Raw genomic sequence first — 17389 nt, forward strand, 5'->3', positions numbered from 1 at the left:
GATCCCTGCTGGTTGGCAACATTTGAAGGGCAGTATGGGTGATTTTGAGTGTGATTTTCATATCAGATGTTCTGACAGTTTGTATAGGGTAAACGTACCTATTAAGCTCACAAGATATTGGTTTCAGTACAGAAAGTTATGTTAAAATAAAATATTAATCTCTCACACAAAAATATTTAATTGTAACATTTTAATACATTTTTGTACCCTTTAAGCACACCCCTGTTCCCATTGAGCACACATCATGTTTTTTTAAAAATTCTTGTTAATTTTAAGTACAATTTTTAAAGAATAATTGTAAAAATATGTATTTTTTTTGAAGGTACAAAGTCAATCACAAAAAAAAAACAGAACACTAAAATCAAGTAACAAAGCATTCAATTTGATCAGTTATATATTCATAGTGAAGTGTCATTTAAGCACATTGCAACATCTAGTCCACGTTCAGCTAAGTAACACACATTCAAAAATCAAATAAAACAAAACATTTAATTCATGTGGATGAACACAGAAACTAGCCTCATTATGAAACCTCTTTTTAAATGGATGTCATCTTATCTATAGTCTCTTAAGGCTGGAATACACTACACGATTTTTGGCCCGATTTTCCACAGATTTACAGTCTGGAGAAGTTGATGCTAGTTACCAAAGGTCAGAGCCAGTCTGTAGATTTGACAGAATCCATAGAAAATTTATTAACTTAACTTAACTTAAAGTGACAACCATCAGTTAATATTTAAAGTCTGTTTATGAAGTATTTACACAGACGTTAAATCTGGAAGAGCTTAAAGGAGCACACTGAGCTTAATTGGAGTAGCAACAATAAATTTCATGTAATATTTATTAAAATGACAGGATTTTTGCTAAATAAATAGTCTAGGTCATGTATTAAGTTCATACATATTTTAATATAAACAACTATTATTAACAATATTTATGAAATTATACTTTTTCTTATTGATGTCACATTGAAGCTGTGATTTTCATAGTAGTGCACCCTTTAAGCTCACCTTAAAATATGAAATCTTTAAAAATTACAGCACTTTAAAACGACAGAACAGCAATAAGCTGTCAATTTATAATATTATGGATATAAGATAACATATTACTTTACAGGCATTACTGGCTTGTACTTTTTCATCTTATACAGCTAGTCCGCTAACTGTGTTCTGTAGCATCTGCGCTCTGTTGCTAAAACTATCTTTTGGATCTAATGTAATTATTTCCCACATCCAAGTTCCAGGTTATATTATGCAAAAGTCTGAACATTAATCTCTTAATTTTACAATAAGTAGTGAAACATGCCCAAAATAAAGGCTTAAACATCTAAAAAACGCACATTTAAAGGGCTCCTCTCTTGTTGAAAGTTTTTACACAGCTTTCAAAATGGCCACCAGACAGTGTGAACACACGGAGAGCCATATCTCAGTGTGCAATGATCTGATTGACTTGAAATTATAGGAGGTGTATAACAAACATATCAATTGGTTAAGACATCAAGTAGGATAATAAATTATTTTTTTCTTTTTATAATCTGATCTCAAAAATGGAAGTGTGCTTAATAGGTACGTTTACCCTATATGTTGAATTCATGAGTCTGTTTTTTATTCCCCGATTCGGTTGGTGGATCGGCATAAAAAGTTAACGATCGGTTTAAAAAGTGTGCATCGGCTACAAGTTGGCATTTGTATCGCGATGCATCGTTTCTAACATATTTGCATCGGTAAAAAACGATTTATTTATATATAGTTACTTAGTAGGGCTGGTCCGAATACCATAACGAAAATTTTCTAATAAACATCACTCCCGAATCAGAAATTAGCAGCACGGTAATTACACCGCAAAGGGTAGGCTATTTAAATAAAAGAAGAACAAAAGATAAATGAACGAAGTTCAACGAACTGTAATAAATAAAGAACAAGGTAGCATACTTTCAATAACAGCATCACACATTTCAAAACAGTTTTAAAAAAAAAAAATTCTAACTGCCTTACATTTGCAAGTATTTTCCAAGCAAGTTGAGTGCATGTTTTTATCATGTGTAAAATTACTGATTAACATGGCGGATAAAAGCAGCTCGTTTTTTTACACCAACTTACAGAACGATGATTTTCAAACTTGATGTGCTGTTGTGGTAGGCCAGTTTCAAATCGCATATATTTGACACACTGCCTTTGTCTTGTCCTCACTCAATTTAAAGTGCTTCCACACTCAAAAATGAATCTCTGAATCATGACGTTCACTCATGGGCGATTCATATTCAAGCGCGAATGAGAACCGTTTCGCGGGGGATGCCAGGTGTTCAAAAAAAATAAAAAAAAAAAATAATAATTGAATCTCAAAATTGAAAATCGAATGCCAACCCACCGAATGAATATTCGAATAATCGACTATTCTGGTCCAGCCCTAGTTACTAGTGGATGCGCTGTACTTTTATTATTTAGAAAGTGACAAATAATCTGTGACCAGTATTTTATATGTAGATTGATTTCTCCTTTCTAAACTGTTTCTCAAGCGCGTTCTCTCATCACCTCCTCTGCATGAATATGACTAGGCCTGTTGCGATAGTCGATATATCGACTTATCGCACGATATATGGAAATGAGCGCGATCATTTTTGGTGCCGCGATATATTGCGACTGATAATTTTTTTATAATTAAAAATAATGATTATATTATTTTTTTTACATAAAAATTAATATCACCAACATTTTAGTCGATCGCGCTGCCTCTGTCATCTCGTCTGCCAACCTGATCTCACAGAATTCCGTGTAATGTTCACAGACTTAATTAATCCCGAATCTGTGGTGGCATCACGGAATCGCCGAAAATTCCGTGATGTGCTCACAGAAGGCATCAGCTGTGGTCCATGCACGGATTCACTGGTTCAACACCAGCGCTGCATCGGACCACGTAAAAAGTGACTTTCACTGGAATACCTGACCCCACCCCTACCCTAAACCTACCCAGTTCTGAACACTAATGATGACGATAAATTTCCCAGTATCGCGTCGGCATATTGATGCTAAGGGTTTCCTATTTAAAGTGTTGAACCAGTGGATCCATGTGTGGAGCACGGCTGATGCCTGTCACTGACTTACATTGGTATCACTTCTGTGAGTCCATCACGGAATTTTCGGCGATTCCGTGATGCCACCACAGATTCGGAGGTTAATTAAGTCCGTGAACTGTGGCAGAGGCGGGGCTTAGACAGCGTCTCCCCCACACACACGCACACAGAGCGGACAGCGACAGGTGAAGAGAAGGTGTGAACCCACTGCGTTATAAAATGTTTTGTGACAACTACAGCCAGTTAGGAAGAACAAGTCCCAATGGACTTGGTTTCAAAGCCGCGATCTTCAGCTCCGGTGTGGGAACATTTTGGCTTTAAGCCGAATGAGAGAGGAGAGCCAATTAACGTGAATAAGTCGGTATTTGTTTTATTTATTTAGCATATATTTTTTTCACATTCTGGTTCCAATGTCTAAATATTCTTAAGAATAAAATGTTCTTTGAAAGAGTGTACTTGCATTATTATGCTATTATATTGTCATACTGTAATTATATAATTAGTGAAATAAAACTCTCTTAAAATGACAATAATATCGTTTATCGCAATTAATTTTGGTGCAATATATCGCACAACAAAAAGTAGGTATCGTGACAGCCCTAAATATGACGCATCACAACACCACAGAGACCCGAGGAAAAACTCGGATTAAAGTCTAAAACCTGACTTGAAATAACCTAACAAATCAATTGGGGCTAAAGCGGTTCCATAAACGACAAATTAAGTTCACAATCTCACTAATTTGTTTGTGCACGCTTAAGTCGATCCACCATTGCAAACAGCGAATATATCTGTGCCGTTTAATGCATTTGAGACATTGTGTTTTCCTCAGGGCATAACTGACATGTCACAGGTATATTTTTCATCTGTAAATGTTAGAAAGTAATGCAAACATTTTGCTTTCAGGAGTGGGCGAGGCATGCAAGAGAGTAAAATATACATTTTGTTAAAATATTTGTTGTTGGACATTAAATGTCTTTGTAGAACTTTAAACTTAAATATATAAGTGTATTTTTTTTATGATGGCAGTAACTGAAGGGACTATTGTAATAGGTAAATCAAATGTAAGCTAGTACAGTACTAATTACTAAGCTCAAATGTGTTAATGTGTGTTTCTTATAGCAATTAAAAGTCATTTTCTTTTATTTTCACTTTAAATTCAGTGATTTTAACTTTTAATTTAGTTATTTTAATGCTTTAAAGAGCAATTTTATATTGTAATGTTAAATGTTCTGCTATCTGTTCTGCAAAGGTACAGCTGTCATAAAACCAGAGAGAAAGGCTGCATGGCTAGAAACTGTAAAAAAATAGTCAAATAATAGTAAGTGAGAGAGTCAGTGATAATATCATTGTGTTCCTGTTGGTCAGTGTTAGAGGAACTCCACTTAGCCTGATAGTTAGCCTGATTTTGACCAGTTGCATAAACATACTTACAACATACAGTCTCAAGACACGGTCTTAACAGTGACTTTTGTTAAGTACTAGTTTGACCAACTAGCAGTTAGCCAAGAGGTAATCAGTCTTACTTTTTAGATTCAAATTAGACCAATCTACTTTTTTGTCACTAACTTTAAAAAGTTATGACCAATCTTGAAGAAAAAAAAATAGATGACTAACTTTTTAAGACTAGTCTAAGCGGTTTATGGAACCGGCCACAGGTTAGTTTCCCAGCATAAGTTGCCACAGTGACTAAGCTTGATTTAGGCTGTAAGGTCCACACATTTGGCCCAAAGAAGGTATCCAATGGTGGATGAAGGTTTCCTGCGTGTTCGGTCTTTTCAACGCGCAAAGTTATTAAATTTAGGTTCAATTCAAATCTGACTCCATTTTATTATTTAATCTGACTCCATTTTATTATGACCTCGAATTTAGGTTGAAATGCAAATTGATTTTGTCTGTTCCTAATTATTATTATTCTGACATTTGATTATTCTAGTTAACTCTTTACTTTTATTACTCTTTCATTATGAATCTGTCACTCAGGGTGTATCACGCCGGCCGATGTACATGTACCCCACGGTCACACAACCTCCAGTCTGATCATTAGTCAGAGGTTATGACTAACTATTTAATAGACCGCTTCATGCTTGTCATGTTTTAAATAGTGGTTCTGTTTAGCCCCCTACAGTCACCTATGTAACAACTTAATTAAAACTCAAACAATAATCAGAGGTTATGGCTAGCACTGATACTTCAATAGTGTTTCTATCTAGCCACCTATAGTTGATCTAACTACATAACTTGAATAAAGCTTAGACAATAATCAGAGGTTATGGCTAGCACTGATACTTCAATAGTGTTTCTATCTAGCCCCCTATAGTTGATCTAACTACATAACTTAACTAAAGCTGAGACAATAACCAGAGGTTATGGCTAGTACTATGAAGTATGCCCGAACCATGCTAGTATTTCAATAGTATTTTATCTAGCCCCCCATAGTTAATGCAACTGCATAACAACTTAAAGTCAAGCAGTTAGTCAGAAATCTAGAAACTCACCTGATGTGCCCCATGCTCCATCTAACCTGAGATCTAGTCTGTACTAACGCTGGACGCATGTTTGCGGTAACATTAATCTACTTGAGAAAATAATTTCAGAGTAAGTCAGAATGAAATCAAATGTAACAATTTATCGGTCAGGTAAATATGTATTATGCCAATTATACAGCCAATTCAAAGATATCAAATCAATACAAAACATCAAAATCTCAAAGATGAATCTAAGAGCAAGCATACTTGACTTCAGTTGGAAGAGAAAAATACATTGATCAAGTGGAGTTATCACCTTTTGGGACAGAAGGTAATTTGCATGAAAGACACTGGGAACTGACCCACCCTCTACAGTGTGCAAAATATCTCTAAACTCTTAAGATCTGTATTACCTTTTAGTTTACTAATAAGAATGAGACCATTGTACCAGTCGCCCTGAGACAATTCAAATGATACCAAACATGACCGTGAATATCACTTGCATTAATGTAGAACGTTACATTCTATTATTGACCATTTTGAGCAGAGTGAGTAGAAGGAAGGATGGGTGAAGGGATTTAAGAAGAAACAAATAGACAGAAGGGAAGGAAGTTTCCTGCACCTCCACTCTGTGGGGTGTCTCGAAGACGCCCGTGCATGTTTGTATTGTCTGTTTCTCAGGAGATAAAAGTATCTGAAGTCATTTCATCCTTGCAAGGCCTATGTTATATTTGCTTTATGGAACCAAATCATTTAACAATGAGTCAGACTAACTGAAATAAGCCTAGCTTATTTGGTTAACTTGTTTTATGAAACAGGCCTCGAGGCATTAAAAGTGATCATATTTTCTCCATTGCATCGAATCTAATCGAAATCGGATCGCACTGCATCGTAATAGACGTAAATCGCATTGCATCGCATCGGTAGCGGCTTCATATGTATCTTTAATGTTTCGTATTGTATCGGCCTGAGTCATGAGATGCACATCCCTAATATATAAATTTGGAATTTAAAACATTTTAATCATATAAAGGGTGTATTAAAGACATTTCTGTATTAATTAACTTATGTAGTGTTTGAAAAACTAATTGGCTTCATGTCATTGACCTGGAATTTTAAATCAGTTATTGAGTCATTTTTTTTATTTTTTTTAATCTAAATTACAAGCTGCCATTTTTTTGTTTCTAAATGTTTGCTGCTTTTTTTTTTTTTAACAGCTAAAATGCATCTTCAGCCGTTCGTACGGGGAGGTGGTTTGTTTAAGCATGCCAGGAGAAGAAGCACGCAGGAAGTTTTTTTCAGACCTCATTCTGGTGCAGGCAGCCAAGGCACCACCCCGCAGGAGGAAAATGGGTAAGTGTTTACCGTTGTTAATGCAGAAATATAGATTTATCTGTTCTTGACTGGAGGTAGAACACTGTTTTATAAGTGTTAAATCCCCTTTTTTGTTATTTAAACTCTCTTTTTAGCTTTGTAAGACTTCTTTACCAACTTTGTTAATCTGTACTAGAGTAAATGCAGCTGCAGGCAGCAATTATCTGGACCGAACACTGTTTGTTGCGTTGTGTTGAAATCTAAGCTATACAGTAAATATGGTCAGATACCCTCATTGCATGGTGATATTTTATTTTTGTTTCGAAATACCTTGTATTCCATATGACTCAGTATATAATAGGAATTCATTGAGACCAGACCAGAGATTTGCAACCAAGTTATGGAAAAGTTACAAGGAAAAACTTCACAGGACGATTCCAGTGACTACCATAGACTCTCAGCAAGAAAAAGAAGAATGACACACACACTTTGTGCTTGGGCACTAATGAGGCCATTAGCATGTGAAAGGCGTATGTTAAAGTGCCTACCTTCGGTCTGTCTATGGTGTCAGACAGTATGGTCTGACTGGATGCTGATGTCATTTATTACCATTGTGACTTTAATATTCCCTATACTGCCCCTCACTTCTGGTTTGGTTCAGATTCTTAAAGGGATAGTTCACCCAAAAATGAAAAATCGTTTACTCACCTTAATGTTGTTCCAAACGTATATGACTTTCTTACTTCTGGGCAACACAGAAGAAGATATTTTGAAGAATGAAAGTCAGTGGGGTCCAAAACAACAACATATATACACGTTTATTAGCTAAGTTTACATACACCCAAATAATTAGTTATTGATGGCTCAATTTGAATGAAAACCTTTTTGTAAACAACTGTCAATCCAATTATAGCTCAGTTCAAATTAAATTTTGATTGGATTGAAAGGGCTGTAGACCTGAAATATCCTAAAAACTAAAACTATAAAAAAAAATTGTTAAAGTCAAGCTGCATTAAAATAAAATATTAATATTAGATCTATCTGTCTATATGAAAATGCCCTTAAAATCCCTAAAATTTTAACTAAAATGAACACTGAAAATATAAAATATAAGATGCCGATTCTGGTGCTTCAAGCTTTATATAACATATGTAGTGATATTATATAAATAATCACAAAAAATACTACATTGTAAGGAAAGAAATGCACTTTTCAAAATATCATCTTTTATGCTCCACAAAAAAAAGTCATACAGTTTTGGAACGACATGACCTGTGAGTAAATACATTTTTTGGTGTTAATAACTATTATTGCTATCATTGAATTAACTTCTCTCATGGAAATTACTTCCTCCACCGCTGCTGCTCTTCCAGAGTTGCTACTTCTGCATAAATTGGTCATCCTGGGTGTTCCTGATGTTCTCTTCTGGATATCTTCTCCTTGTGGTCGATTGCCATGCTCATCGGTTCCCTCACAGCTGGAGCCATTATAGCAGAGAATGGCTTTCAAGTGGAAATGCGAGCATCGTGACCCATTGATGCAGAGCAGGGGTCCTCCCGTGGGCCGACCACGGGCAGCTCTGAATAAAACACAAACCCTACTTCCTTTGGCAGCATAGCATCTGTGGTGGGAGAAAGGGGCTCTATTAAACACCGGGCCTTAACCATTAGCTATAATTATGCTCACAGTTAGCATGACTGCTTGCTAGCTGCTGCCACAAAGCAAATTGCTGAGGCTGGTGGCTCAACCACTGCCAGGCACTCTGCCCAGATCTTTGGATTTACACGAGGTTCTCGGCCTGTTTACCAAGAAGATTTTTCTTTTGTTGACGATATTTTCTTACAAGGCAGTGCCACATTAGCGCTTGGTGTGTTTGGTCATTTCTGGCAGTCTGTTTTTGGTTCATTGTATAGATGCAGCCCTGAATTATTTCAGCTGTCAGGTTGTTTGTTGGAGCTCTTCAGAAATCAATAATACTTTGTGGCCCACACTGTGGTGGGAAGCGTTTCTCGACTTCATCCACATAACGCAGGGTGTTTGTAATTCCTCTAGCTGCTCTGGCACAGTTTCAGTGTCATCTGACTCTTCCAGTTGTTTTGGACCATTTGCTCAGCGTTTCATCTGGTATTACACTTAGGTGTTTAGATCAAAACGGGTTGAGTTTCTAGACAAAATACTGGAATAACGTGATTTTCGTTATGTCCTGTTAATGGTTCTTAAACGTCTGCATTCTTTTGCCATTGTGAAAAACACATTCTGATGTTTCCTGCATAATGTTTTTGAAAGAAATAAATACTTTTATTCAGCATGGATGCCTTAAATTGATCAAAAGTGACAGTAAAGACATTTAGGCCCAGTGTCACAGACAGGACTTAGACTAAGCCAGGATTAGGACATAGTTCAGTTAGGAAATTTAAGTAGTTTTTATAAACATGCTTAGAAAAAATCATTACTGGTGTGCATCTTGAGACAAAACAAAGGCTCTGATATTTTAAGATCGGTCAGTGCAAGTTTCTTTCAGTTGAAACAGCTAAGACTTACATTTTAGTCTGGGACTTGGTAGGGCTGCTCGATTTATGGCAAAAATCATAATCACGATTATTTTGTTCAATATTGTAATCACGGTTTATTAACACGATTAACACGATGAGTGGGCCATATGACCAAAACTTTATATGAGTGATTTATTTAAAGATAGTGATGCATATCAAATATATGCAGGGGAATTCAGAGGAAATGCATGAATACTGAAAAATATTCAAAAGGCAATACAAAGATCTTTTTGGTTATAAATCAGTCAAAGTGATTCTTTACTTACTACTTTAGAAATACTGAAAAATAATTAAATCAGAACTGTCTGATTCCTCATGATTGTAGTTAAGTACTGTACTGAGGGTTTGTGCCTTTTTTTTGTGTGTGTGTTTCCAGTGAGGTCTCTGGAGGTGCTGACCCTCGCTGAAGACCCCGGCCCTCGGCAGCTCTCACCAGAGGAGCAGCGGCGACTGGAGGAGCAGGAGGAGAACACCTTGCGCGAGCTCCGCCTCTTTCTCAGGGACGTCACAAAGCGGCTCGCCACCGACAAGCGCTTCCAGATCTTCAGCAAACCTGTGGACATTGAGGAGGTGGGCTGTTACTGCACGTCAGCAGCTGTATGATTAATGCCTGTAGGGTCTGTACTCTATTCAATAGTACCATCTAATTAGAGGCACCTATGGTTTATTAGCAACCCCCAGACCAAACAAATCAAATGATTGTCATTATATGACAGCTTGCGGGCAGGATCGTTACCTGAATCAGTAAATTTGAGAAGGCAATTAAAAAGTTCATCAATATAAGGAGCAAACAAGGAGGGGACGGTGTGTCTGTGAATACAGAGTACGACACATTTTCACCCTGAAGCTTTTTTAGTTTGTTGTATGGCGAAGCTCACAAAGCCTTCATATTACGAATCGAGAGCATGTCCTGTGGTTCCCGATTCATATTTTTTTGCAAAATTATCTTGGAAATAATGTTACAATGCAAAACATCTTATCATTAAGGAGGATTTCTCTTAGATTTTCATTACTTTGATGTGAGTAATGGGATATATTTATGTAATTTAGAATAAAATGATGTAATTCATATTCCTCACAATACAGAAATGACAGTTTTAGTAAATGAACATAAATATTATATATATTAGAATATTTAAATATATATTCATTACTAATCAACAGTTTGGGCTCAGTAAGATTTTTAATGTTTTTGAAAGTCTTTTCTGCTCACCAATGCTGCATTTATTTGGTCAAATACAGTAAAACAGTAATATTGTGAAATTTCACATGATCCTTCAGAAATGTTTCTAATGTGATGATTTGCTGCTCAAGAAATTTCTTATTAAGGTTGAGAACAGTTGTGCAGCTAAATTATTTTGTGGAAACCACTATAATAAAAAGTTCAAAAGAACAGCTTTTTTAAAATAAATGTAACATAATAAATGTTGTTATTATGTCACTTTAGATCAATTCCTTGATTAAATTTCTTTCAAAGAAAAATCGTATTGACCTCAAACGTTTGAAAAGTAGTTATATATATGTATGTGTGTGTGTGTATATGTATGTGTTGTATATGATATAAATAAATGTGTATATAATAATTTTTTACCAAAAAATTAGTTTTTACAAAAATATATATAATTTTTTTTTTTTTTTGGGTGAAATGTGTTTGTGTATTTTTCTGATTTAGGTTTCAGACTACCTCGAGGTTATCAAACAGCCTATGGACCTGTCCAGCATCATGATGAAGATCGACACTCACAAATACACGGTCGCCAAGGATTTTCTAGTGGACATTGACCTCATTTGCAGCAATGCGTTAGAGTACAATCCAGACAAGGATCCTGGAGGTAAATACACAATATAGAGCAGCTGGATCAGGGCTCTACGCTTGCTTTTCTTTTTAGGAGCGCTTGTGCTCTTAATTGAAAAAATTTAGGAGCACCTTCTAATCAATTATTAAAAATTCTGATTAAAAAAAATTAACCTTCCCATTATGAGGTGATATTTGACTCCTAACCTTTATGGCATTTTTCTAACTTCATTGAAAGTATATCATCTTTTATTTATCAAATTCAAAAAAATATATTAATAATATTTTTAACAACAGAATGAAAAAGTAGAATAAGAATAAGTTACCAATCAAATGAAATCAGTATTTAAGAAATAAATTTGTACTACAGAGGTGGCACAGAAGAGCACGCAAGTGGCTTGTAAGTGTATTTTCAGACATTTAATGAGGCTCAGGGGTCACATGAGTACAATTAAATTTATGTTGAGGTTAATGTTTTAAATATACAATTTTGAATATAGAAATATTAAATGATTTAAATAACAGAAAAGGTACTTTAAAAATTAAACTAAAACTGCCAGCAGGTGGCAGCAAGTGACCGATTTTATCACTGAATCATTAATTCAATTGATTCGTTCGAACAGCTGATTCATTCAGGAGTAAAGTATGCGACTGTCTTTATGAATGGGTAATTGAATCATTGACTCACTAGACTCACTAGATAAAAATGCAGTTTATTCATAAACGAGACACCACTGTGTTTGAATGGAGATGCACAGCGGCTCAGCTGTTACTTTGTTTGAAACTATTTTCGTTGACGAAATAAGGCAATAGTGTTGTAGTCAGACCATATAAGTCACTTAATATTAACTTATTGTTTAATGAACTGTTGTATTAAATCAGTATCACATTTGCAAACTCCCTTAATAATCGTTAAAAGCTGTCACTCATCTTAGTACATCGCGATCTCACAAAACTCCATTATAATCAACGAAGCTCCTTACGCTGCACATGAATCTCTTATTTTCACTGTCTACACTTTGTTTGTTATAATGAGAGGATACGTCACAAATGCGACTGAAATGGTCGCACTGTTGAGCCCTGTGGATAAATAACAATACATCACTTGTTATATTCACACAGACAGTAAAAATGCAGCAACAGGAAGTCATTTTTCAGTGAACGTTTGTGCAGAGTTGAGTGGAATATTTAGATCATGTGATGTTACCTTTTATCTTATGTTGACCTCATGTTTAAAAAAAAAAATGGTAGTTTTAGTAGAGACAGACATTTTGAGAAATAATGTATACACAAAATGTATAACAAATTATATATGCATACAAGAAAAAATAATTTCAGACATTCAAATAGTGTTTTTACTAGTTGACCAGTTGGTGCAGAACTAGTCAATTAGTTGTGCACATCTCTAGTACTTAGTGTAGCGTTTCGGAAACGGTGATACCAACCAAAAAGCAGCAGCGACCGCTGTACTTGAAGCGTGGAGGACATTAAATCAATGATTAATCGGACAGACTTGTCAGTCCTTCACTGAAAGATATGAGAATTTGAGGACAATAAATGCAGCTAGATATTAACCCACTGACCTTTCCTTATTCAAAAGGCACAGGAAATCACTGATCTCTCCACAGAGGAAAAATGGCACTGTAATGAGCAGTCTCCATAAAACCCATTCATTGCTTTAATGGACTTTCTTGCTATTCTCTGGCCATACAGTCGGTCCGTTAGGACACTTTGCAGTGTAGAAAGTTATTTATTGGTGTTTATGGATGTGCCATATATGTACATGGTACACTGAATATAAACTAAACCAGAATTAAATGAGCCATGGAAACAGTGCCTGAAATGCTATGGTGAATTTATGCAAGTTGTCGCTGGGTTCTCCACCAAAAGCTTGAATTTTGCCCCTTTACAGACCCTAATAGTTTGAGAAACGCCATCAAATGAGGCAAAGAGCTTTTCAGATGTGAAACACGAACCTGTATAACCCATGCATTATTTAAACCAAGAGGAATATGTTCATATTAAAAACCTGTGCAAACAGTCATGTGTTTTACCACATAATTGTTTGTGGGGGAAGTGAGATAAGACAACCATATATTATATAATTGAAGTCTGCTAGCTGGCTACTTCTGAACAACACTTAAGATATTTTTTTTTTTGTCAGGACTTAACTCCCAGTCGTCTGGATTAATTGGTCAGCCAGTGAAGGTTGTTGGCTAAATGCAGCCGGTGCCTATGAATAAATCATAGTAGCCCATTTGCTCTGAGAACGTGGGTCATTTGTTTAAATGCAGCGTCCACAGAGGAGCCTCTGAAGGAATGAGACAAAACGCAATTAGCTACTTTAATAAGGAAACAGAAAGAGGCTTCTGGTCCATTTAGAGCAGGGGAATATGGGATTTAGGTGCTGTCAAAATTCCATTTGTTAAGCATTACTCTCACAAGCGAAGCATGAACATTGCACTTAAAATCTAAGGTGTCCTTTCCCTCGTTATATAGGTAATAATTTGGTTCATTCGCTGTTGTTGTTTTTTTTGTTTGTTTTTTTTTTTGTGTGTGAGAATCACTTCTGTCCTTGAAGTGCAGTGCGGATCCAAATAGAGTTCGGAAACCTCCCTTCATTCAAAAGAAAGTCTCGCAGTGGTTGTTTGAAAGTCAGATTCCTAGAAAATGTGTGCTTTGAAATCGTACCCCAGCTGAAGTTTCAAAATCACATCTTAGTATGCAAGTTTTAAGGTTCTTCTAATTCAAATAATTTAATTCAGAGCTGCCTAATCCTGCCCCTGGACATCAGCCTCCCTGCTGAGTTTCCTTCCAGCCCTGTTCTAAACCAACTGCTTCAACTTTTAAGTCTGCATCCTTCATACTAGAACTATGTACTTTGCTGGGGATGGAGAAGTACTGTATATATTTACATATGTAGTAAAAACTGTGAATGCAAATGTGTGTGTGTGTGTGTGTGTGTGTGTGTGTGTGTGTGTGTGTGTGTGTGTGAAAAAAAAAAAAAGTATGTGTGTGTGTGTAATCATTAATCTGCTGTATTTAATATCATTTTTTTTTCCGTATAGTTCGTGATATGCAGTATATATTGTGCAGGACCTAATATGGAGTAAGTTGGTATTTTAATGCAAACAGTGTGCAAATTATATGTGAAGGTGAATCTCAAAGATCTGGGGCCTCATTTATAAAACTCTCCCTAGATTTCATCCTAAAAGTGTACGTAGGCACAAAAGCTCGATTTTGCATGCGCGCACAAGTTTTCAGATTTATAAAACCATGCGTTCATGGGAACCTGCGCAAAAATCAATTATATAAATCCCAGTTAGGGGAAGATTGTGTGTACGTGCATCTCCACCCCGACTCCTCCCCGAAATCACCATATATGGAGCTTATAACGCCTACTTTTACTATGCATAACCTCATCTGCATATCATTTCCATGCATATTCCCATCCACTTGACACCATGTTTAACACCGTCAAAGGTCCAAGACATTAAGAAAATATGAGATACGGACTATAAATGCCATTTGTGCCGAACATAATTATTTATTTTTTTGCTAAAAGCCATCCACTATCCTTATGTTTTAGAATAAATATATCAAAATATTAATTAAAAACAAAACTGTTTAAAATATTTATCAAATAAAGTTTTTAGATTAAAGTTATAAAGAATAAAGTTGATCTCATTCTTTTACACTGGCTTTTTTTAGTGGAAACAGATAGGCCTATATTTATTGCAGTGTAAATACAATTGTCTGACTTGGCGCATCACTGACGTATTTTAAAAATGAAACGTGCAAATCTTACCGTTTACTTCCAGTTGTATCCTTCAAATACAGTGGTATTTTTCATAATGTTGTGGAGATGTCTTCACACGACATTAACACCTCCGTGCAGCAGCGGTTGTACTGTAAGTTATTATCATTGGACCTATTCAAACCGTACAATGGACCTTTTGACCATCAAGTATCCAGCAGTGTCTGCCGTAATATCGAAGTAAGTGTGCATCATAGATCAATGTTCTCGCTAAAAATAATTTCTCATAACATGAGATCTGCAGTTTAAAGATGAATTATTGTGCACCTATAGCACTCGTCATTAAAACATAGCATGCCACAGGAAAAGTGATGAAGCGCATCAACTACAAATATGTCTAAATTAATATAGCCTAATTTTTGTTTAACTTCTGCATAATGACTTTATGTAATTTCAGTGCTTATTTACATTATGATAGTGGAATATGTAATGTAAATGTGTATATCGACATGAAAACAGAGTTTAAAATCGTTGTTTACTTCATTAATTTTCTCACTCCTGGAAAAAGAGTTCGTACGCATGGGTCAGAGTTTGCGTGTAGGTGTGCAAATTTTCCTGTCAAGTTTGTTTTTGTAAAACACAAAAACAAACTTGAATACTTGCGTAGGAAGTGCCGTACGTCTCTTTCAGGGCAGGTTTTGTGCGTACGCAACGGTTATAAATGAGGCCCCTGGACTGAGCACCACATTTAATTTCTCTTGGGTCCATTTGTTCAATTGTCAATTTTGGCACCAGCAGTCTGAGATCTTAGTGCAGGGCTTTGAAAGTCAAAATAAGTGTATTTACACACACTTCCTCTCAGCCTGCCATTATATCCTTGACTGGAGTAAAGAGTGTCCTCTCACTCGCTCTAGATGGCTTAATTAGGCCCATCTTCCAATTAAGAGGCAAACTTTGCCAGATCCTGACCTCCAGCCCGTCCTGGAGTAATGAGGACTACCCAGTAACGTGCTCTCTTTTCTCACACGCACACATTTTCCTCCCTACATGTTTAAAAGCGGCTTGATTAATGATAGAGAGAGAGAAAAAATAAGGGTAGAATACAAATGGTAGCTCTGAGAAATTTGAGAAAACGCAGTAATCCCTGTTCTCACACCAGTGTGTTTTTGTAAACAGAGATGCTTTGATTGACTGCCTGTGGAGCGCTTCAGAAGTGTGTTCAGATACTCGCATAGAAAAGCCAATGCTTAAGTTTCTTCAGTGAATCTTTAATCGATTACAGTGAGCCGTTACTTGATTTACAGCACCAAATTTTATTTAGAGTTTTTTCGCCTCCTTTTCTTGTTCTTGTTCATTCCATAATCTTTATTTATGGTTTATTTTTTATTCAATTATTTATTTATTTTTAAATTGTTCTCTGTAATATTGCCATTCAGGTTGCCATTTAGGTTCATTATGTACATTAATTTCTTTGCTCTTATTGGTGGTCGCTGCCAGTGTTGGGGTAACGCATTACAAGTAATGTAAGTTATGTAATCAGATTACTTTTATTAAGTAACTAGTGAAATAACGCATTAATTGTAAAGTGCAAGAAAATATCTAATATCACTTTCCATTGGTAATGCAATCACAATTATTCTTTGCCATAAATAGAATATACTTTAAAACAACTGCTGTTAAAATTCGCAATAATTACTAAACTTATTTAAACAGTGTCTACACCTTGTTGATTATAATGGGTGTGTTTGAGTTTGGTCGTGTTGTAATTGTCATTTTTCATGATTAGCTAATTGTGGCTGCTGTAATTGTGATCTTCATTATTTTTCTGATTAATTGCAGCCCTAATACCTAGAAATCATACTCTCAGTCTTCAAGAACGTGGCTCCATCTACCCAAATGAATTTTTCATTGACTGTGGCCTTCCGTTGTGCTTCCTTACAGATAAAATCATCCGCCACAGGGCCTGCAGTCTGAAGGATACTGCGCACGCCATGATCGCCTCTGAACTGGACCCCGAGTTTGACCGCACATGCGAGGAGATCAAGGAGTCCCGCAGGAAGAGAGGTGACGCAGCACTTCAGGCTGTCCTTAGCCGGGGGTTTCTTTGAGCTAGACTGACGTTGTGTATCGCATCAGAAAACTGCCACAAACCAATCCTCTTGCTCAAGAGTGAAGTTGCAGTTGCTTACTGTTTTTAATGCTCCCGTTTTAGACCAATTAAGGTTGATTTATTTAGTTTGTTCTGAAATCTCTCCTTATTCCCTATGTAGTGCTCTATGTGGCATTCACTTTATAGGAAACGAGTCATTTGAAACACAGAAACAGTGTCAGTATCATACATATGTAACAAACTGTTTGGATTAATATAGGGCCCTATGATTTCCGTGATGTATATGTAATATATGACTACATGAATATATGACTACATGAACT

The 17389-nt window shown here is 36.0% G+C and overlaps 1 protein-coding gene across 2 annotated transcripts in view; it reads left to right on the top strand.

The window, feature by feature from the left end:
• Positions 1-17389, top strand: part of atad2b (ATPase family AAA domain containing 2B) — a 113722-nt gene that overhangs the window by 41186 nt on the left and 55147 nt on the right. For both annotated transcript variants that reach the window (XM_058755507.1, XM_058755508.1), the window contains exons 20-23: positions 6756-6891; positions 9781-9974; positions 11077-11236; positions 16898-17020. In XM_058755507.1, coding sequence (XP_058611490.1) covers positions 6756-6891; positions 9781-9974; positions 11077-11236; positions 16898-17020 — 613 coding nt within the window. The remainder of the gene's footprint in view (positions 1-6755; positions 6892-9780; positions 9975-11076; positions 11237-16897; positions 17021-17389) is intronic.

Source organism: Onychostoma macrolepis, chromosome 20, assembly GCF_012432095.1.
Source record: "Onychostoma macrolepis isolate SWU-2019 chromosome 20, ASM1243209v1, whole genome shotgun sequence".
Lineage (NCBI taxonomy): Eukaryota > Metazoa > Chordata > Actinopteri > Cypriniformes > Cyprinidae > Onychostoma > Onychostoma macrolepis.